This window comes from Carcharhinus amblyrhynchos, chromosome 4, assembly GCF_965287045.1.
Source record: "Carcharhinus amblyrhynchos chromosome 4, sCarAmb.v2.hapA, whole genome shotgun sequence".
Taxonomy (NCBI): domain Eukaryota; kingdom Metazoa; phylum Chordata; class Chondrichthyes; order Carcharhiniformes; family Carcharhinidae; genus Carcharhinus; species Carcharhinus amblyrhynchos.
This window is the reverse complement of record NC_137327.1, coordinates 90,842,894-90,862,615: the sequence shown is the minus strand read 5'-3', so window position 1 is coordinate 90,862,615 and position 19,722 is coordinate 90,842,894. Positions and strand designations below refer to the sequence as shown.

General features: G+C 40.6%; 1 protein-coding gene across 1 annotated transcript; it reads left to right on the top strand.

Moving 5' to 3' along the window:
• The first annotated feature begins 896 nt into the window (after positions 1-896).
• LOC145342454 (P2Y purinoceptor 4) lies at positions 897-15,169 on the top strand. The gene is made up of 2 exons (XM_080188018.1): positions 897-965; positions 14,012-15,169. The coding sequence occupies exons 1-2, from the start codon at positions 897-899 to the stop codon at positions 15,167-15,169; spliced, it is 1,227 nt and encodes a 408-aa protein (XP_080044144.1).
• Positions 15,170-19,722: the final 4,553 nt, after the last annotated feature.

Here is a 19,722-nt window from a genome sequence, read left to right as displayed (position 1 = left end):
CTACTACAATACCAGGGCAGTCATGAGAGGAACCAGCAATGAGAACAGTCTCAACCTTTGACTCTGACATTAGTTAGAGAGATAAACCCTAAGACCACAGAGCAGACACTGCGATCCCCAGCCAGCATTACAGTACCACAAATGATGCTGAGAAGCAGCCATCATTGATGACAGCACACCACACAGCCAAGTGCAAAGGTGAATTTACTATCAAGTCACACTCTCACAACAGAATGAAGTATCTTCCATCCCAGCATGCATCATGGTGAGCCACATGAAGGATGAGGAGATATCACCATTGATAAAAGTCTGAAGTTTGTCCACACCATAAAGAATAGGATGGCTAATCACTATTTACCACTAGGATTGAGGAGTCAACAAAAAAAAATAGAAAAAAAGGGGAAAACACCCCCAAATGTCAGAACAACCTCCGAGTTAGCAAGTTTACCCACAGCAACAGGGCCTACCATTCCTCCAACAATAGTGAGAACAAGGTGTGGAAGAGTTCTAAGGTCTCCAAACTACCTGAACCTCTGGACTCAGAGATTTGAGTTGGGGGGGGGGGGGGTGGGGTGGTGCTGCAGATAGGGTAGTAGTAATATTGTAAATACAAGAGATCAACTGGGATAACTTTCCAAATGCAAAAATAAAAGTAAAAATACTGTGGATTTTGAAAATCTGAAACAAAAACAAAAAAATGCTAGAAAACTCAGCAGGTCTAAAGGCATCAATGGAGAGAGAGAAACAGGGTTAACATTTCAAGCCCATATGATTCTTCTTCAGAGCTGAAGAGAGGTACTAATATGATGGGCCTTATATTGTTGAAGAGGGAGCAGAGGAGATGGGCCAAAATAGATGGTCATGGATAACTGGGAGCTCAGGATGGATTTGAAAAAATGTTACCGACACAAAACAAAATAATGATATTGTTGAAGATTAAAGAAGGTGCTGATGGCATCATTAAGGTAAGATGGCAGAATATGTTAATAGCAGAACAAGGGTCAGCGCTCTGTGGAAGCAAAAGATAACAAGTTACAGATGGCCCTGTGGGGTTGGGTTAAAATGATTTAGAAAAGGATCAAAAGGTTCATTGTCTGAATTTGTTTATCTCAATGTTACGTTCAGAAATCTGTAAAGTGTCTTATCGGAAGATGAATTGTTGTTCCTTTGGTTTGAGTTGGGCTTCACTGGAACAGTGCAGAGGCCAAGGATGGAAATATGGACATGGGAGCAAGATGATGGGTTGAAATGGCAAGTGGCAGGAAGGTCAGAGTTATGCTTGCAAACTGAAGGTGTTTCACAAAGTAGTTACCCAGAATGCGCTTAGCCTCCCCAGTATAGAGAAGCAATCATAGAGACAGCTCCAAACTTGGAACGTTATTGTACTTATGTATATAGTTTCTAGTGGTTAATAAATACTTACTATCAAACTAGCTAAAACTACAAATACCTTAATAAGATCTATCTATGACCAACACTTTACAACAATATCCAACTTCTCTGAAAAATGTATGAATACTACAATGAACTGACTGTCTTTGGTCCTTATGTTTCAGTGATCTACCTCAATTTGTTTCAAAGGTTTGTGTTGTTAACTCTAAGCAGAATTGGGAAGCTAAAAAATTGCAATGAATATTTTCTCACTGTTTACTGTGTCCCTAGCTTGGTGTTGCCAGCAAACTCTGATATAATTCCTTCCACGGCAATGTAAAAATAATTGGTATAATGAAAGACCAAAAAACACCTGCACCCTGTGATACATTCCCAATCAATTTTACTGCCCATAATTAGAGGGTATCTAAACTCCATTACATTGAAATGATTCTTTCCAGTTCCAGTCGCTGCACATGGGGCACCCTCACTATTGCTGCTTGGAGAATTAGTGATTGTGATTTTTGTGCAGTCTGTGTCAATGGCTTCTGTTTAAGGGCCCATCACTTGTCATAATCTATATAGTTTACTGTCAATAATTTATTCACAATTCACTCCCTAGAATGTGTCCTGATGCTATTGATAGTGTGAGGACCATGTTATCTGATACTTTCATGTGAATTTGAGCCAGATGCTTGGAGTCATGAGGGGAGCAAAAAGAAAAATCTGGATTAGCAGGTATTCATACTACACTTGGCAATCAATTGAACCCAATAAAGGTGCAATTCAAAACAACATCAGCAACAACTTATATTTATATAATGGCTTTAATATAATAAAACTGTTTTTCACAGGAGCATTATGTTCAAGAGGCTGGAAATACATGAGCACAGATATCTCTGAGAGTTGTGGGGCTAGGGGACATTACAGAGATGGTGAAGGGTGATGCCATTGAGGGATTTAAAACAAGAATTTTAAATTCAAGACATGTTTGACAGGTAGCCAATGTAGGTCAATGAGCACAGTAGGGAAATGGGATGACCTCATGTTCAAGGACAGTAGAATGTTGGAGACCAGCTGGAAGTAGATTAGAATAGTCAAACCTAAAGGTAACAAAAGGATAAATTAGTGTTTTGGTAGCAGATTAGTTGAGGCAGATGTTACGGAGATAGAAATAGATGGTCTTAGTGATGGCGCAAATATATAGTTGGAAGCACACCTCAGGGTCAAACATGATACCAAGATTGTGAGTTACCGTTTTGATTCCGGATGACCCTTCATCAGATCTCTGGATTATCTAGACTGAAACATTCTCTGTTTTCTCTCCACAGGTGCTATCAGACCTGCTGAGATTTTCCAACATTTTCTGTTTTCCGTGTGCGAACAGAGAATCCAATTATCTTCCCTTGACATTCAATGGCGTCACCCTCACTGAATCCCCATAATCAACATCCATGTGATATATGTATTTATTTGTATGTTGGGAATTTGAGTTGTGGACTGTCCCTTTAAAAGTGACACCAGGGCAATTAGGTCCTCCCAGTGTGGGATCCGGCTGGGCAGTCTTAAAGTTGACTGCGAATCACTGCACAACTCAATAAAAAGCTCCTATTGTTCAAGTTACCAAGCCTACCTCATGATTCTTAGCCCATAGGGGCATATATAATAATCCATTACTCATAAATTAAATGGAACCGTCCTTATACAAACTGTGGCTACAGGAACACGTTAGAGGCTGGGAATTCTCTAGAGAGTAACTAATCTCCTGACATCTCAAAACCTGTCCACCATTGCCAAGGTACATTAAGTCAGGAATATGATGGAATATCTCCATTTGCCTTGATGAGCACTGCTCCAACAATGCTCAAGAAGCTTAATATCATCCAGGACAAACTAGCCCACTTGATTGGAACTCCATCTATCGCCTTGAACGCCCTCCGCCACTCATGCACAGTTCCAGTAGTTTGTACAATCTACAAGATGCACTGCAGCAACTCACCAGGGCTTCTTCATTAGCACAATCCAACCCACAACATCTCCCACCAAGAAAGTCAAGGACAGGAGATGCATTGGAACATCACCACTTGCAAGTTCCCCTCCAAGTCACACGCAATCCTGACTTGGAATTACATCACCATTCATTCACTGTCACTGGGTCAAATTCCTAACAATACTAGGGGTACCTACATGATCCGCAATGGCTCAAGAAAGCTGTTCATCACCATCTTCTCAAGGGCAATTAGAGATGGGCAATAAATGATGACCTAGCTAGTGATGCCCACATCCCATGAAAGAATTAACAAAATATGCAGTATACCATTTGGCCTAGCTTCCTGGTCTGATGCTCTGGAAGCATTAGGTTTTTAGTAGTCTAAGGGATCCTTAGTTGTGACTCTATGTAATTTAATGTTCTGGCCCCTCTCAGCTGCTCCTCCTGTTCATGTGGTCAGTGCATCACCCAGTGCACTGCACTCTAATGTCTCCAAATGGTGGCTTGGGAGGGATAACGTGGGAAGTAGCAGATGCTATGAAATATTGGCAAATCCAGATGTCTCTTTTAACAACATCTCGAGGAGAGGTTATTGTAGTTTCCCAATTAACTGAGTTCTCATGTTGCTTGCATAGAAAGAGTGGAGTGAGTAATAATACATTTACTAACAGTTAATGAGAGGCAGGATAAATAAATAAGAAGAAGGCAGATGGCACTTCTCTTTTTATAATCTTGTCTCTGATCAGTGTAAAACATCCTCAACAGGATTTGCTGTGATTAGTCTTTATTTAAGTGAAAGGTTGAGGGGCCATCACTTGTTGCTACGTTCCTGGAAAATAAGCTCAGGTGTTGAGAACCACACTTTGCTTATGACTTGCAGTAAAACCTAATGGGACTACTGATTGGTGCACACATCAGCGTTTACATTCCATAAAAAGCTTTTGAGGCATGAAGGCATATAACACTGAGTAAATGAGCAGCTCGATGTGAAACCTATGAATTCAAGGCACATGCATTCATAGGTACATTAACTGGGAGATACTTTAACATCATTGCAAAAGGCAGGCATGCTTAATAAAATGCATTCTTGAAGGGTTTCATGTATTTTCTTTTGTCGTCATGATCTGGTAAGTTCATGAAACATTTGCTGGCACAGTCTGGATGTAACTGTACAAGACTCTGGTGCGGCCGCACTTGGAGTATTGTGTGCAGTTCTGGTCCCCACATTATAGGAAGGATGTGGAGGCTTTGGAGAGGGTGCAGAGGAGGTTTACCAGGATGTTGCCTGGTATGGAGGGGAGGTCCTATGAGGAGAGACTGAGGGATTTGAGGTTGTTTTCGTTAGAAAGAAGGCGGCTAAGAGGGGACCTTATTGAAACATATAAGATGATCAGAGGTTTGGATAGGGTGGACAGTGATAGCCTTTTTCCTCGGATGGAGAAAGCTAGCACGAGGGGGCATAGCTTTAAATTAAGGGGTGGTAGTTATAGGACGGATGTCAGGGGTAGGTTCTTTACCCAGAGGGTGGTGAGGGATTGGAATGCCCTGCCTGCTGCAGTTGTAAATGCGCCTAGTTTGGGGGCGTTTAAGAGATCCGTGGATAGGTTTATGGATGGAAAGGGTTTGGTTTAGGTTAGAGGGTCATGGCTTTTTAACTGGTCGGCACAACATCGTGGGCCGAAGGGCCTGTTCTGCGCTGTAATGTTCTATGTTCTATGTATGGAGATGGTGACATTGGTATCATTGGCCTGATTACCTTCTGCCAATACCACTTGGTAGTACTTCTTGGGTGCTTGGCAAAAATATTATCTCCCTCTTCTGCCATTATTTCCTGTCGCAATATTTCCATTCTCTCAGCTGAGAACATGAGATTTTTCTGCCTGTCTGGAGACATGGTGGCCAATACAAAATCTGAATACTTCTTTCAATGTGGAAATAATGTTGTCTGTTGCTTTAAGCTGCTGCAAGTATATAAATAGACATATTTCAGCATTAGCATAAATTTAAGTGTAAGGTTGGAATACTGGAGAAAATTCTTCATGCAGAAAGTGGTTAGAATAGTGTGAAGCTGAAACAGAAACTAGATAATAATACAAGGATAAAAACTTGATGATGTGCTGATAGAGTTAAATCAAACTGAGTAATTGAAATATGAAAAAAAAGTTAATAAACACTTGTAGCGACTACCAGTGCTGAATAGTCTATTTCTATGCTGTAAATACAATGCAAATCTGCAGTAATGCATTATTTTGCATTCTTAAATGGGCAATATTCCACCTAGAGGTTTTTTTGATGCCTGGAGCTCATCCAAAAGAAAATCCAATGAGGCTGAAAGAAAAATTGGTCAGTGATGAGTTTAACAATTGAGCAATTAACCATTTAACACCAAGGGGAACTGTTTAAACTTGGGATTAATTTGTAGGCTGTTTCAATCCTTCAGTTTGTGAATGAGATCTTGCTTTTCCCTTTCCTAATGATGTGGTCAACGTTCAAAAATAGAATGATGGCGCGACAATGACAGGAGGGTTCATTGGGATTGAGAATTTACAAAACATTCAGCATGAGAATTTCTTTATAAATGAAATTCTTTGGGCCAAAATTTTGAAGTTGAGATAAATTGAAATTCATTTGGGATGGGTATAAATCTGAACCGCCCGTACTTTTCTCTTTGTCTTCCCTTGTGTTGCATTTCAGTATCAAATTGCTTTTTCTGAGAGCTCGGTTTACTATATACAAGCACAGTAATTCTGAATATTAGCACTGGGAGAGAGTATGAGGAAAAATAGACCTGTCCAATGCATTAGCCATCAGCATCAGGGGGCAGTCAGTGAACTCTGACATGTTGGCATTGAAACTCATACCCAAGTGTTAGCATCTTTCAAAATCTGTGGGATTCTCACCAGTGGTGTGGAAGGATAAAGGCAAGGGCAGTAGAGGGCGGGGTAGTGGGATAAATGGATGCAGCAGGTTTCCCACTGAAGTAGCTATTGGAAGGAGCAGTAGATTAGGAAACAGAAGACAGGTGTTATAAACAATAATTATACAAGCACATTAAACAAATGGTAGAAATAAAAAGACTGTGCCTGAGTTCTGAGTGTTTTTGTGAAGGGAGATTTAAAGGTGTAGGGCAAAGGATTGGTATGTATTATCCTGATGTCTATAAATACCGTGTATCATGTTTAATCAAATTGCATTGCTCATCCATGAATTACTTAGGTGAAAATTCTGTCAATCAATGATTAACTGCATCTTGCTAACGTCCTCCCCAATGCTTGACTCCACACCCTCTAGTTCTGCAAATCCAACTGTTGAAACTAAAAGTATAATCCTACTGTGAGAAAAAAAATTCTAATGAACTAAATGGATACTTGATGGATCAATGTCACCAGATTCTTGTAGGCCTTGGGCAGGTCTAGATCACAGATTTTCAGCTCAGTGCATAAGGTACTGGTGCAGATGAATAATGTACATATTTTATGATGTTTAGTTACTAGGTGGCTCCCTGGTGCAGTCTTGTAAATGTCACTCTGGATTAACATTAACAGAGGGCAATCTTTTTCCATAGCTTTATGCCTAGCTATAATATTTTAACAATTGTTTATGCTCCTGATTGTGGCAATAAAAACTACTACAAACAAGAGATTTATAGCACTTGAGCTAAATACTCTAACATGTGGTATGGATCCTCGGTCAAACCCTGATTTTTTTTTCCCCTCAGTTTAATCATGAGCTACAACAAGGGCACACACTACAATCTTAACATTAACCCATATGTGATTCTTAAGGCTAAGGTTGACATTAATTCTGACTGTTATATTAACCCTGACTCACTGTGACCCTCACCTGAACACAACTCTATATTTCACATTGCTATCACGCTCCTTGTGTACAGTTAAATAATAGAATCGGAAATATGGCATCTTTTAGAGCACCCTGTTAGACTTCTAAACATATGAACTAGGTGGATTAGACTACACAATTCCTGAAACCTGCTCTGCCATTGAATAAAATCATGGCTGATCTGATGATAAGCTTAAAACCACATTCCCACCTCCCCTGGATAACATCTCACTCCTTTGCCCATCGAGAATATATCTTTCTCTATTTCAAAAATATCTGAAGACTCTGCTTCAACTGGATTTTGATGAAGAGAGTTCCAAAGACTCACAATTCCTATAAGAATAAAACATTTCCTCATTTCTGTCTTAAATGGGTGACTGCATATCTTTAAGTACTGACTCCTAGGGCAGGGCTTTCTCCACAACCCACTGCGTGTTTCACAGAGGTAGAGGTGGCTCGCCATTGGTGGCGGGATCTTCTGGTCATGTACTTGTCAATGAGGTTTCGCATTGAATGCACCCCTTTCCTCTGGGAAACCTCTGATGGGATGTACAGTTGACAGAACCTGAAAATTCTACCAGTTTGAGCGATAGGAAAATTCCGAGATTCTCCCACAAAAGGATAAAATTCTTTCCACTCTGTCAAGACCCTTCAGGATGTTTCAATCAAGTCACCTCTTACTTTTTTAAACTCTAGCTGAGACAAGTCTAGCCTGCCCAACCATTCTTCATAAGATTACCTACCCATTCCTGATATTAGTCCAGTAAATTGTTTCTGAATGATAATACAGTACAAATAGATCAATGCTATGGCAGATATGGCCTCACCAATGCCCTGTACAACTGAAGCATAATCTCCCTACTTTTGTAATCAATTTCCTTGGTTATAAACAATACATTCTATTAGCTTCCCTAATTATTTGCTGTACCTACATACTAACCTTTTGCAAACCATTCACTGGGATGTCCTTACCTCAGAGCTCTGAAATCTCTCACTGTATGGGTGGTATGGTGGCACAGTGGTTAGCATTGCAGCCTCACAGAGCCAGGGACCTGGGTTCAATTCCGGCCTCGAGTGACTGTGTGGAGTTTACATGTTCTGCTTGTATCTGCATGGGTTTCCTTTGGATGCTCTGGTTCCCTCCCACACTCCAAAGATATGCAGCTTAGGTTGATTGGCCATGCTAAATTGTCCTATAATCGGGAATAGCATGGTAAGTATGTAGGGTTACGGAGATAGGCGCTAGGTGGGATTGTTGTCAGTGTAGGCTCAATGGGCTGAATGGTCTCCTTCTGTACTGTTGGGATTCTATGATTTAAATAAAATATGTTTTATTCTTCTTGCCAAAATGTACGTTTTCACATTTTCCCACAATATACTACATTTTGCCAGATCTTTGCCCACTCACTTAACCTACCTATATCCCTTTGTAGCCTCTTTATGAGCTCTTCACAGCTTTCTTCCCTACATATCTTTGTGTTGCCAGCAAATTTAGCAACCATCATTTCAAATCCTTCATCCAAGTCACTTACTACTGTAAAAAAGTTGAGGCCTGGCACTGATCCCTGTGGCATGCCACATGTTACATCTTGCCAACAAGGAAATGATATATTTATGTCAACTCTCAGTTTGCTGTTAGCTAACCAATATGTTACCCGCTATGCAATGAGCCTTTATTTTCTGCTATAAACTTTGAAGTGATATCTAATCAAATGCCTTCTGGAAATGTAAGTAAAGTACATCCACTGGTTCCACTTTATCCACAAAACATGTTATTTCTTCAAAGAACTTCCAAGATGTGTGGTTAGGTGGTTGGCTGTGCTAAATTGCCCTTAGTGACAGGAAGACTATCTAGGGTAAATGCACAGGGTAATGGGGATAGGGACTGGGTGGGATTGTGGTTGATGCAGACTTGATGGGCCGAATAGCCTCCTTCTGCACTGTAGGGATTCTATAATTTTATAATTAACTCCAATGAATTATTTAAACATAGGGTGGGATTTTCCAGATGTGCACACCTCAAGGCAAGAAATTCCTGCCTGAGGTCAACAGACCTTTAAATGGCCCATTGAATTTTCTGTCTTACCTGCTACGATTCATGTGGTGGGCATGATAGGAAAATTCCGCCTATGATTTTTATTTCACAAAACCATGTTGATTCTGCCTGAATAACTTGAACTTTTCCAAGTGCCCTGCTATAATACCTTTATTAATAGCTCCTAACATTTCTTCCATGAAAGTTGTAAAGCTAACTGGCCTATAGTTTCCTGCTTTCTGTTTCCTTCTCTTATTGAATGAGGGAGATGCATTTGCTATTTTCCAATCTAATGGAACCTTCTCTCACTGAGCATTTTGGAAAACTAAAACCAATGCATCAACTATCTCATCAAACTAGTTCTTTTAAGACCCAAGGATGAAGTCCAAGGGGACCAGAGGACTTGTCCGCCTACAATTCAGAGATTTGCTCAGTACCACTTTCCCGATGATTGTCATTTTCTTTAGTTCCTCCCTCCCTTCCACATCCCATTATACAGCCATTTCTAGGAATTTACTTGTATCCTCTAAAGTGAAGACAGATGCAAAATACCTGTTCAATTCATTTGCCTTCTCTTTATCTTCTCTTACTCATTCCCCAAATTTCATTTCCATAGGACCCATTTGTTCATTCTTTCATTTTTAAATATCTATAGGACGGGATTTTCCTCCCAATCTGTGGCATGTTTCGTGGCGGTGGGAGTAGTGCACTGCTCGCTGGTGGCAAGGCCATAAGTTCCCACTGTTGGCAATGGGGTTTCCCATTGAACGCATCCCTTGCTGCTGGGCAGCCCACTGCATGGGGCACGATCGGTGGGGCCATGTGTGATCAGAAGCAAGATTTCATCAATATAAACAGGTATTATCTGTCCTTATACTTCTGGCTACCTTTCTTTCGTAATCTAGTTTATTCCTCCTTCTCAATGCTCAGTTACTCTTTGCTGTTTTTTATATTCTGTCTAATCTTCTGACCAGCCACCCACCATTACACAATTGTATGCTTTCTCTTGCAATTTGATATTGTCTTTAGCTTTTTTAGGTAACCATGGATGGCGGGCCCTCCTTTTGGAGTTTTTTGTTCTTGCTGGAATGAATCTATTCTGAGTATTCTGAAATCTTTGCTTAAATGTCTGCCACCAAATCCTACTGATCTATCCCTTAACCTCATTTGCCAGTTCACTTTAATGAGCTGTGCTTTCATTCCCTTACAATTGCCTTTATTTAAATTTAAAACACTCATCTTGTTCACTTTCTGAGCAATAACTTTTGATTGGCAGTCATTAAAAATTATTATGTTGTTAAAAAAGAACTGCTATTATTTACGAAACTTAACTTCCTGTGGCATGTTTAATGGGCAACTAATTTGTAGATGCAAGTACTTCATAAAAATCATGGGGAGATTAAGGACAAGCTGTTGTTTTCGTGATAGTGAAGTAGTGCAAATTGGCCAGCAATTTGTGGTAATTTGCAATTCATGTGCTAACTCTTCCTTGCCACAGACATGGGCAGATTTTCAAATTAAAGAGGGTTCACATGCTGTTAATTTTTCAGCATTGTTTCTTTTGCCTTCTCAATACAAAATATTGGAAAGTAGATTTAGAAAGTGAACTAAGACCATAGATATATTTTGTATTTTTAGAATGAGCTTCGTTTTTATATTGCTGCATATTTACAAATATGCAAATGTTTGAATTAGGAGCAGTGGTAGACTTCATCTCTGGAGCCTGCTCCACCATCCAATAAGATCATGGCTGATCTGTTTGTAACTTCAACCCCACATTCCTGTCTACCCCCGATAACCTTTCACCCGCTTATTAATCAAGAATCTAGCTAGCTCTGCCCTAAAAATATTCAAAATTTTGGCTTCCACTGCCTTTTGAGGAAAAGTGTTCCAGGGTGTTCACATGACCATCTGAGAGAAAAAACTTCTCGCCTCTGTCTTAAATGAGTGACCCCTCATTTTTGAACAGTGACTAGTTCCAGATTCACTGGCAAGAGAAAACAGCCACTCCAATTCTGCCTTGTCAGTATCCCTCAGGATTTTAAAGGTTTCAATCAACGACTAGCTGGTATCTAAGTTGTCAGAGATAAGCTGCAGAGCTGGGCCGAGAGGTGGCAAACGAAGTTTAATATGGAAAAGTGTGAGGTGATTCACTTTGGTAAGAGTAACAGGAGTACAGAATATAGGGCTAATGGAAGGACTCTTAGTAGTGTTGACGAGCAGAGAGATCTCGGGGTACATGTGCATAGCTCCCTGAAAGTTGGCACCCAGGTTGATAAGGTTGTTAAGAAGGCGTATGCGTGTTAGCTTTTATTGGTAGAGGGATTGAATTTCGGAGCCGTGAGGTCATGTTACAACTGTACAAAACTCTGGTGCAGCCGCACTTGGAGTATTGTGTACGTTTTGGTCGCCGCATTATAAGAAAGATGTGGAGGCATTGGAAAGGGTGCAAAGGAGGTTTACCAGGATGTGGCCTGGTATGGTGGGAAGGTCTTATGAGGAAAGGCAGAGGGACCTGATGTTATTTTCATTAGAGAAGAAGATTACGAGGTGACCTAAGCGAGGGGGATTGAATATAAAAGTAGGGAGGTCTTGCTGCAGCTGTATAGGGCATTGGTGAGGCCGCAGCTGGAGTACTGTGTGCAGTTTTGGGCGCCGCACCTGCACAAGGATATTTTGGCCCTGGAGGGAGTGCAGAGGAGGTTTACTAGGCTGATACCGGAGTTGAGGGGATTGAGCTATGAGGAGAGGCTGAATAAACTAGGCTTGTACTCGTTAGAGTTTAGAAGAATGAGGGGAGATCTCATTGAGACGTATAAGATGATGAATGGGATGGATAGGATAGAGGTGGAGAGACTCTTCCCGCTCAAAAAAGACAGTAGGACTAGGGGGCACAGCCTCAAGATAAAGGGGAGGCGGTTTAGAACGGAGTTGAGGAGGAACTTCTTCACTCAAAGGGTGGTGAATCTCTGGAATTCTCTGCCCGTTGAAGTGGTGGAGGCTGCCTCGCTAAATATTTTTAAGAAGCGGGTTGATGGGTTTTTGATAAGAGAAGGGATTAAGGGTTATGGGGAGAGGGCGGGAAAGTGGAACTGAGCCACGACAGATCAGCCATGATCTTATTGAATGGCGGGGCAGGCTCGAAGGGCTAGATGGCCTACTCCTGCTCCTATTTCTTATGTTCTTAAGATGATCAAAGGATTGGATCCTTTGATGGTGACGGCTAACACGAGGGGACATAGTTTAAAATTAAGGGGTGGTAGTTATAGGACGGATGTCAGAGGTAGGTCCTTTACTCAGAGGGTAGTAATGGCGTGGAATGCCCTGCCTGCAGCAGTTGTGGACTCACCAACTTTAAGGGCATTCAAATGGTCAGTGGATAGGCATATGGATAACATTGGAATAGTTTAGGTTAGAGGATCATTAGATTCGTTCCACTGGTCGGCGCAACATCGAGGGCCGAAGGGCCTGTACCGCGCTGTTATGTTCTATGCAGCTATAAGCATCAGATCGGTGGTCAGATGTTTTAAAATAAGAAATAAAATGGGAAGGGAATGTTGGTGTGAGGAAAGATTGACTGGGTGGGAAGCAAGTGATTACCAATTACATCAGCAACAGCTTATTCATCATGTCAGATGACATATTAAGTATGGGCTGGGATTTGGGAAGTGACATAAGGAAGGAAGGTGCTGTCAATTTTAATGTTCTCAGTGATTTTTGGATGCTGGGAGTCCTATCACAGCTAGTTTCTTGTTCAACTCCCTGAAAGTTGGCACCCAGGTTGATAAGGTTGTTAAGAAGGCGTATGCGTGTTAGCTTTTATTGGTAGAGGGATTGAATTTCGGAGCCGTGAGGTCATGTTACAACTGTACAAAACTCTGGTGCAGCCGCACTTGGAGTATTGTGTACGTTTTGGTCGCCGCATTATAAGAAAGATGTGGAGGCATTGGAAAGGGTGCAAAGGAGGTTTACCAGGATGTGGCCTGGTATGGTGGGAAGGTAGGGCTCAGGGGGTGCAGTTGCACTCGTCTCTCTGGATCTGCTCTGCCCCCTTCTATTGTGTGCCGCCTTGTCCTCCAAGTGAGGGAACCCAGTGTCAGTGATTGTGCAGCATCTGCTTGGATGCTGTGCCTGCTATAGCTGAATAGTTGGATGCATATGGAGGCAGTAAAAGCAGCATATGGCAGCTTTAGAAGATGTAAGAGTAAGGTGAGTATTTGGACACAAAAAATGTCATTGTTCCAGATCTATCATATTCTGAAATATATCTGAAGTGATTGAATCAACTGTCAAAACTCTTGAAAGGATTGCTTACAGTAACCTTCCCTAACAGAATGACAAATATTCCCCTCTGGCATTACTAGCTGTACTTAAGAAAATTTAGGTTATCTCCCAATTCAGGAATCTAAGCAAAATTAAATCCACAATGAAATGTTGCATATATTTAACAAATGTCAGAGCAATATTTTCTCTCCAACTTGGGCCTGGATGCAGGTCAGGTAGAGGAAATTCTGAAGATCCTAGGAAGTCTTTTATTTTGTTTTGAAGTATAGCAAAACTGCACCTGTGACAAGATGTATCTGATATTGACCAATATTACCAACGTTACTTGCGCGAATTGTCAGACACACACAATTCTGTTACAAGATTGACTCACACATTTTGGGCTTCAGTGCTGTAGCACAACTATTTTTACAATGAGACTGCTTAAAAGGGTCAGATTTTAAATATTTTTCATGAGGCTCTCTAAGCAATATTTGTTGTTCTCTTCCCAGGTTGGACTGTATCAAATGGTAGCAAGAATAATATTGAGTTACCATTGGGCCCCTACTGTACCAATATTCTCAACCTTTGGATACAGCGAGTCTACACCTCTGGAAACTAATTCTGACATTGGTAATGGTTCTAGCAACAACAAATACAGTTGCCATTTCAATGAAGAGTTCAAATATATTCTATTGCCAGTATCCTATGGAACTGTATGTGTGGTGGGCCTTGTTCTCAATGCCATTGCACTGTGGATGTTTCTGTGCAAGATGCGACCATGGAATGCAACTATAACCTATATGTTTAACTTGGCCCTGTCAGACCTTCTATATGTGCTATCTCTGCCACTCCTCACATATTACTATGCCAATCGAAATCACTGGTCATTCGGTGTGGTCCTGTGTAAGTTAACCCGCTTCATTTTCTATGCCAACATCTACTCCAGCATCCTTTTTCTTACCTGCATCAGTGTGCATAGGTTCATTGGTGTGTGCTTTCCCTTCCAATCACTCAAATGGATTAAAGTGAAACGTGCCTGGGTAGTGTGCATGCTGGTCTGGGTAGTAGTCATCATCTGCCTCATTCCCAATTTGCTTTTTGTCACAACAAGCAATAGGGGTGATGAGATACTTTGTCATGACACGACTCGTAGAGAAGATTTCCCCCAATATGTTTTATATAGCTCTGCAATCATGGTGATTCTCTTCATCATACCTTTCGTCATCATTATCTCCTGTTACAGCTTAATGACCATAAAGTTGAATAAAGCCCTTGTGTCTAGTTCCAACAGATCTTTACGCAATGTCAAAAAGAAATCGATTAAATTGATCATCATTGTGTTAATTGTCTTTTTCCTGTGTTTTGTACCTTTCCACATCACAAGAACATTGTACTACACCTTCAGGCTATTCGACAAGGACTGTCATGCACTTAATATCGTGAACTTCACATATAAAATCACAAGACCATTGGTCAGTATCAACAGCTGCATTGACCCAATTTTGTACTTCCTGGCTGGAGACAATTATCGAAGAAAACTTAAGCATGTGATGCTGATGAGAAAAGGTTGTGTTCGGCAAACAGCAGCAAACGTGGACTACAAAATGAATGGACAGTCAGTGTTTGGCACTCAAAGTGTCTACTTTATTACTCAGAGCCGGAGATAGACTGACTCAAACACAAGTATCAAGGAAACCTCTTTTTTGTCCATTGACTGTCAGAAAGACTCACTATGATTTGTTCAGGAACTAAATTAAAGTTTCTATTATGATGTAGAGTATTGAGTTCTGGGTATCTCTGAAGTCCACAGTAGCCTTGTTGTGGTCCAAACCAAACTTTGCCAATTGAATTGACCAAAGACAATCATGAAAAGATAATAAATTGTATGGCTGAGTAATGCAATTCAGTGCAGATAGATCATTACTTCAAACTCCTGCAGAACAAAACATGTTAAAAGGACAGCACCTTCCAGACCTGCAAAGTCTACCAGCCAGAAAGATAAGGGCAGCAGATGCTGGCATCACTATCTGCAAGTTCCCCTCCAAGCCACAAACTATCCTGTCTTGGAACAATATTGCCATTTATTTATTTTTTTGGGGTCAAAATCCTGGAGCACCCTCACTAACAGCAATGCAAATCTACTTACACAACAAGGACAGCGGCATTCAAGAAGGCAGCTCACCACCATCATCTGAAGGGCAATTAGGCTGGCCTTGCCATAGACCATCCTATCAATGAATCATTAAAAACAAACAATTTTTTTACACTTCTCAGTTGAGTTGCCCAACTGTTGTCAAGGTCAAAACGTGAGAAGATTGGGCTAGGAGCATGACTTAAGGGAAAATTCAAAGAATAATTGAATTAAGTTTTTTTTTGAACTATTGTGTCACCTCAAAATTAAACTTTTATAAGGAAAACATTCATTTTAACATATTAGGCAGGATTTTCAGTGTTGGGTCAAGAACCCGATGTTGGCATCAAATGCAGATCCCGGTCATAGCTAAGTGATTTTTACAGGATTGCCCAATAACTGGCCAATAACTCATCGTAAAAAGTCTGACGACGCCAGGTTTAAGTCCAACCGATTTATTTGATAGTAGACTCACTAGCTTTCGAGGTTTCCCTCTTCGTCAGGTGAATGGAGAGTTCTGGCCTCAGACAGAGCATATAAAGCACAGACATTACTCATCATCAAATTAAGGGTGGTAGTTGCACTCTCAAATCTTGAGGGACATCTACTATGTTCTTGCATTGCAGGCCAACTGGAACATTTTAGTTGGCCTTTGATCAATGGTTTTAACTGGCCTTTTAACATTTAATTTAATCTATTCTGTGCTCAACATGATTTTCATGAAAAAGGTTTAAGGGATGGTTCTGGCAAACCAATATGCTGCCCACCTTAGCGTCTGCCCTATGAGCTTCCAAAAATTCTGCCCATTATCTCTCCCATTGCCTTTCCAATAAGATTTCCTGCCTCATGCTTTTTAATGAATTTTGTTCCACTGCTCCAGAATTCTCTGTCGTCTGTTTATTTGCTCAATGTGTTAGTGTTATACTTTGTATTAAATTTTCTGTGCAGGGTTTGGACTAATTTCAGGACATATTTAGATTCATCCCCTGATTTCTAGCGATAGTGATATTTATTTAAATTCTTCTTCAGTTTACATTTTTATAATTATGTTCAGTCTGGTTACTTTGTTTCATGCTGGTGGAATTGAACTTTATTTTGGAATTGTTTGAATTTGTTTGCTTTAGTTATATTTATGTAACACTGCAATCAAGGGCAAATATGTACTAAAAAGAATGAAAGTTTGCTGTTCATCTTTGCTTAGCAAAAATTAAAACAGCCATCTGAAGCAAACTGGTGACGAGCATTGCAATAATGCTGTTTTATTGAAGTCATTTCTTTTTTTTGAGTTTCTCTGATAGTGACAGGATGGTCAACCATCCGAGCCTAAATAGGCCAGGTGACTAGCTGAATGAAAATCTAATACAAAACTGGTGTTGAAATCTGAGAGTACTTCACTATGCATTACTCGCCGTAGCTATATACATGCACAATGTACAATTCTGAGTTTAGATTCCTATATTAAGCAGATACAAAAGCAAGTCAATACAGATTATCTATGAAATGCATGATGTTCTTTTGCTAGAGGCTAATAATGTCCATTAGAATATTAATGAAGCCACAGCACTTTACAACATTGGACACTTTTGGGCTAAAGCCAATAACCAAGCATTTGTTAGCAATACCCACTATGTCAAGTCTGTCACTCAGAGTCCGGAGTCACTGTGAATATTTGAATGATTGTGAAACAGAAAGGATAAGCTTTTCAGCTCACACTCTGAATGGATTTATGGGCCTTACTGTATTCAGCCATCAGAAATTTCGGTTGAGGTACACTAACTTTCCAGGCTCAGAGATATAGATATCAGGTCTGCTCACAAAGAAGCAATGAGAAAGGAACAGGAGTGTTTCACATTGTGGGGAAGAATGGAATAAAGCTTGAAACAAAGCAACCGATATAACTTTATAAAATTAGATTAAAATAAAAGCTATGTTTGCTGCCAATACTGTGCATGTTGGTGAGTGTTTCTGATCTCGATCTCACTACACCAGTAATGGGAATGGATTGTATGTTGCTATGAGTTTTGGACTATATTGCCTTGCCTAACACTCACAGCAATCTGAAATCTGCTTGCATTACTAGGATGGTGAGACAGGATTTAGAAACACATCGCAGCAAAATATCCCAAAAGGAAAGGATTTTTAGTTTTTCTTCAGATCTTTTCCTCTCCTCCCACAGTGCAAAGATGTGCAGGTTAGATGCATTGGCCATGCTAAGTTCTCCCTCAGTGTACTTGAACTGGCACCTGCGTGTGACAAATAGGGGATTTTCACTGTAACTTCATTGCAGTGTGTAAGCCTACTTCTCACTAATAAAGAAACTTTCTTTCTTCTACCACTCTGAGTTCCAGGCTGCAGTAACATCATTGGATTTCTGTCCATGCTTAGATCAGTGTGTATGGGCAAATGGGTATTGGTGGCCATGTTCTGTGGCCATTTTGCATTGGCAGAAGACATAATAAAAATAAATGTGTTAGTAAATCTTCAGCTTCAAATTTTCAAACATTTGTGACATTTTAAATACAAATTTAATGAAAAACATCACAGATACCTTTTGCAGTCCTTTGGCTGACCAATTACTGTCATTGAATGCTATGACCTTGTACAACATAGTAAAGGCTGGTTTATACGACAATCAATGAAAGTTTTGTGGTTCTCATTACTGAGAATAGCTTTATATTCCAGATTTTGTTTAATTGAATTTAAATTCCACTGGCTGCCATAATGGGATTTGAAGCTTAGGCCTCTGCATTCCAAGTGCAGTGACATTATCACTACCTCACCATCTCCCCTCAAAGATGCTATGCGTACTTGAGGAGAGATACAATTAGTTACGTGGGTAGCAAGGAACGCTGTAGATGCTTTCTATGTTGAATGCATGTAGAAGGTCATGCTACATGGGAACCGGTTCCGGGGAAGGGGAGATCTGTACAACCCAGGTGGTCTAGACCAGAACAGGACTGGGACAAATATCCTTGCAGGGAGGTTTGGTAGCGTTATTGGGAAGGGTTTAAGTTAGATTTTCAGGGGATGGGTACCTGAGCACCATTCACATAGGACAAATTCAGAGCAGGGAGCGGGTGAGTGACTCTGAAAGGCAAAAGAAACAAAGGTTCAAGTACACAAGTCCGTGGGGTTGGATGGGATCTGTCCGAGGTTACTGTGGGTGGAAAGGTATTGGTTGGGGCATTAACAAATATCTTTGCATCCTCTTTGACCATAGGTGATGTTCCAGAGGACTGCAGAATAGCTAATGTTGTTCCTTTGTTTAAGAAAGGAAGCAGAGATAATCCAGGAAATTATAGGCTGGTGAGCCCGACATCAGTGGTGGGGAAGCTTTTGTAGAAAATACCGAGGGACAGAATATATGCACATTTGGAAGAAAATAGACTAGTTAGTGATAGGCGGCATGGTTGTGTAAGGGGTAAGTCATGTCTCACCAACTTGATTGAGTTTTTTGAAGAGATAACAAAGCAGATTAATGGGGGAATATGGAATTTAGAAAGACATTTGACAAGTCCCACCTGGTAGACTGATACAAAAACTAAAATCGCAGGGGATTTGGAGTGGCTGGCTAGATGGATACAGACTGGCTTGGTTACAGGAGTCAGAAAGTAGGGGGTGGAAGGATATTTTTCAGAATGGGGATCATTAGCTGGAGGGATTAGTACTGGGACCTCTGTTTTTGTAGTATTTATAAATGATATGGAGGAAAATGTGGGGGGTCTGATCAGTAAATTTGCAGATGACACAAAGATTGGTGGAGTGGCTAATGATGCCAGGGATTGTCAGGATACAACAGGATATAGATAGATTAGAGACTTGGGCACTGAAATGGCGCATGGAGTTTAATCCAAACAAATGTGAGGTGATGCATTTTGGAGGATCAAATTTAGGTATGAATTATACTGTAAATAGCAGAACCCTTGTCTAATTTAGGTGTACAAACTAATGAGGAAGGTATACAGGTTAGATGGGAAAGATTTGGTTTCCCTGGCTGAAGGGTCAGTTACCAGGGGATGTACATTTAAGGTAGAGGAATTAGGAGGGATTCAAGAGAAATCTTTGTCACCCAAAGGGTTTTGGGCATTC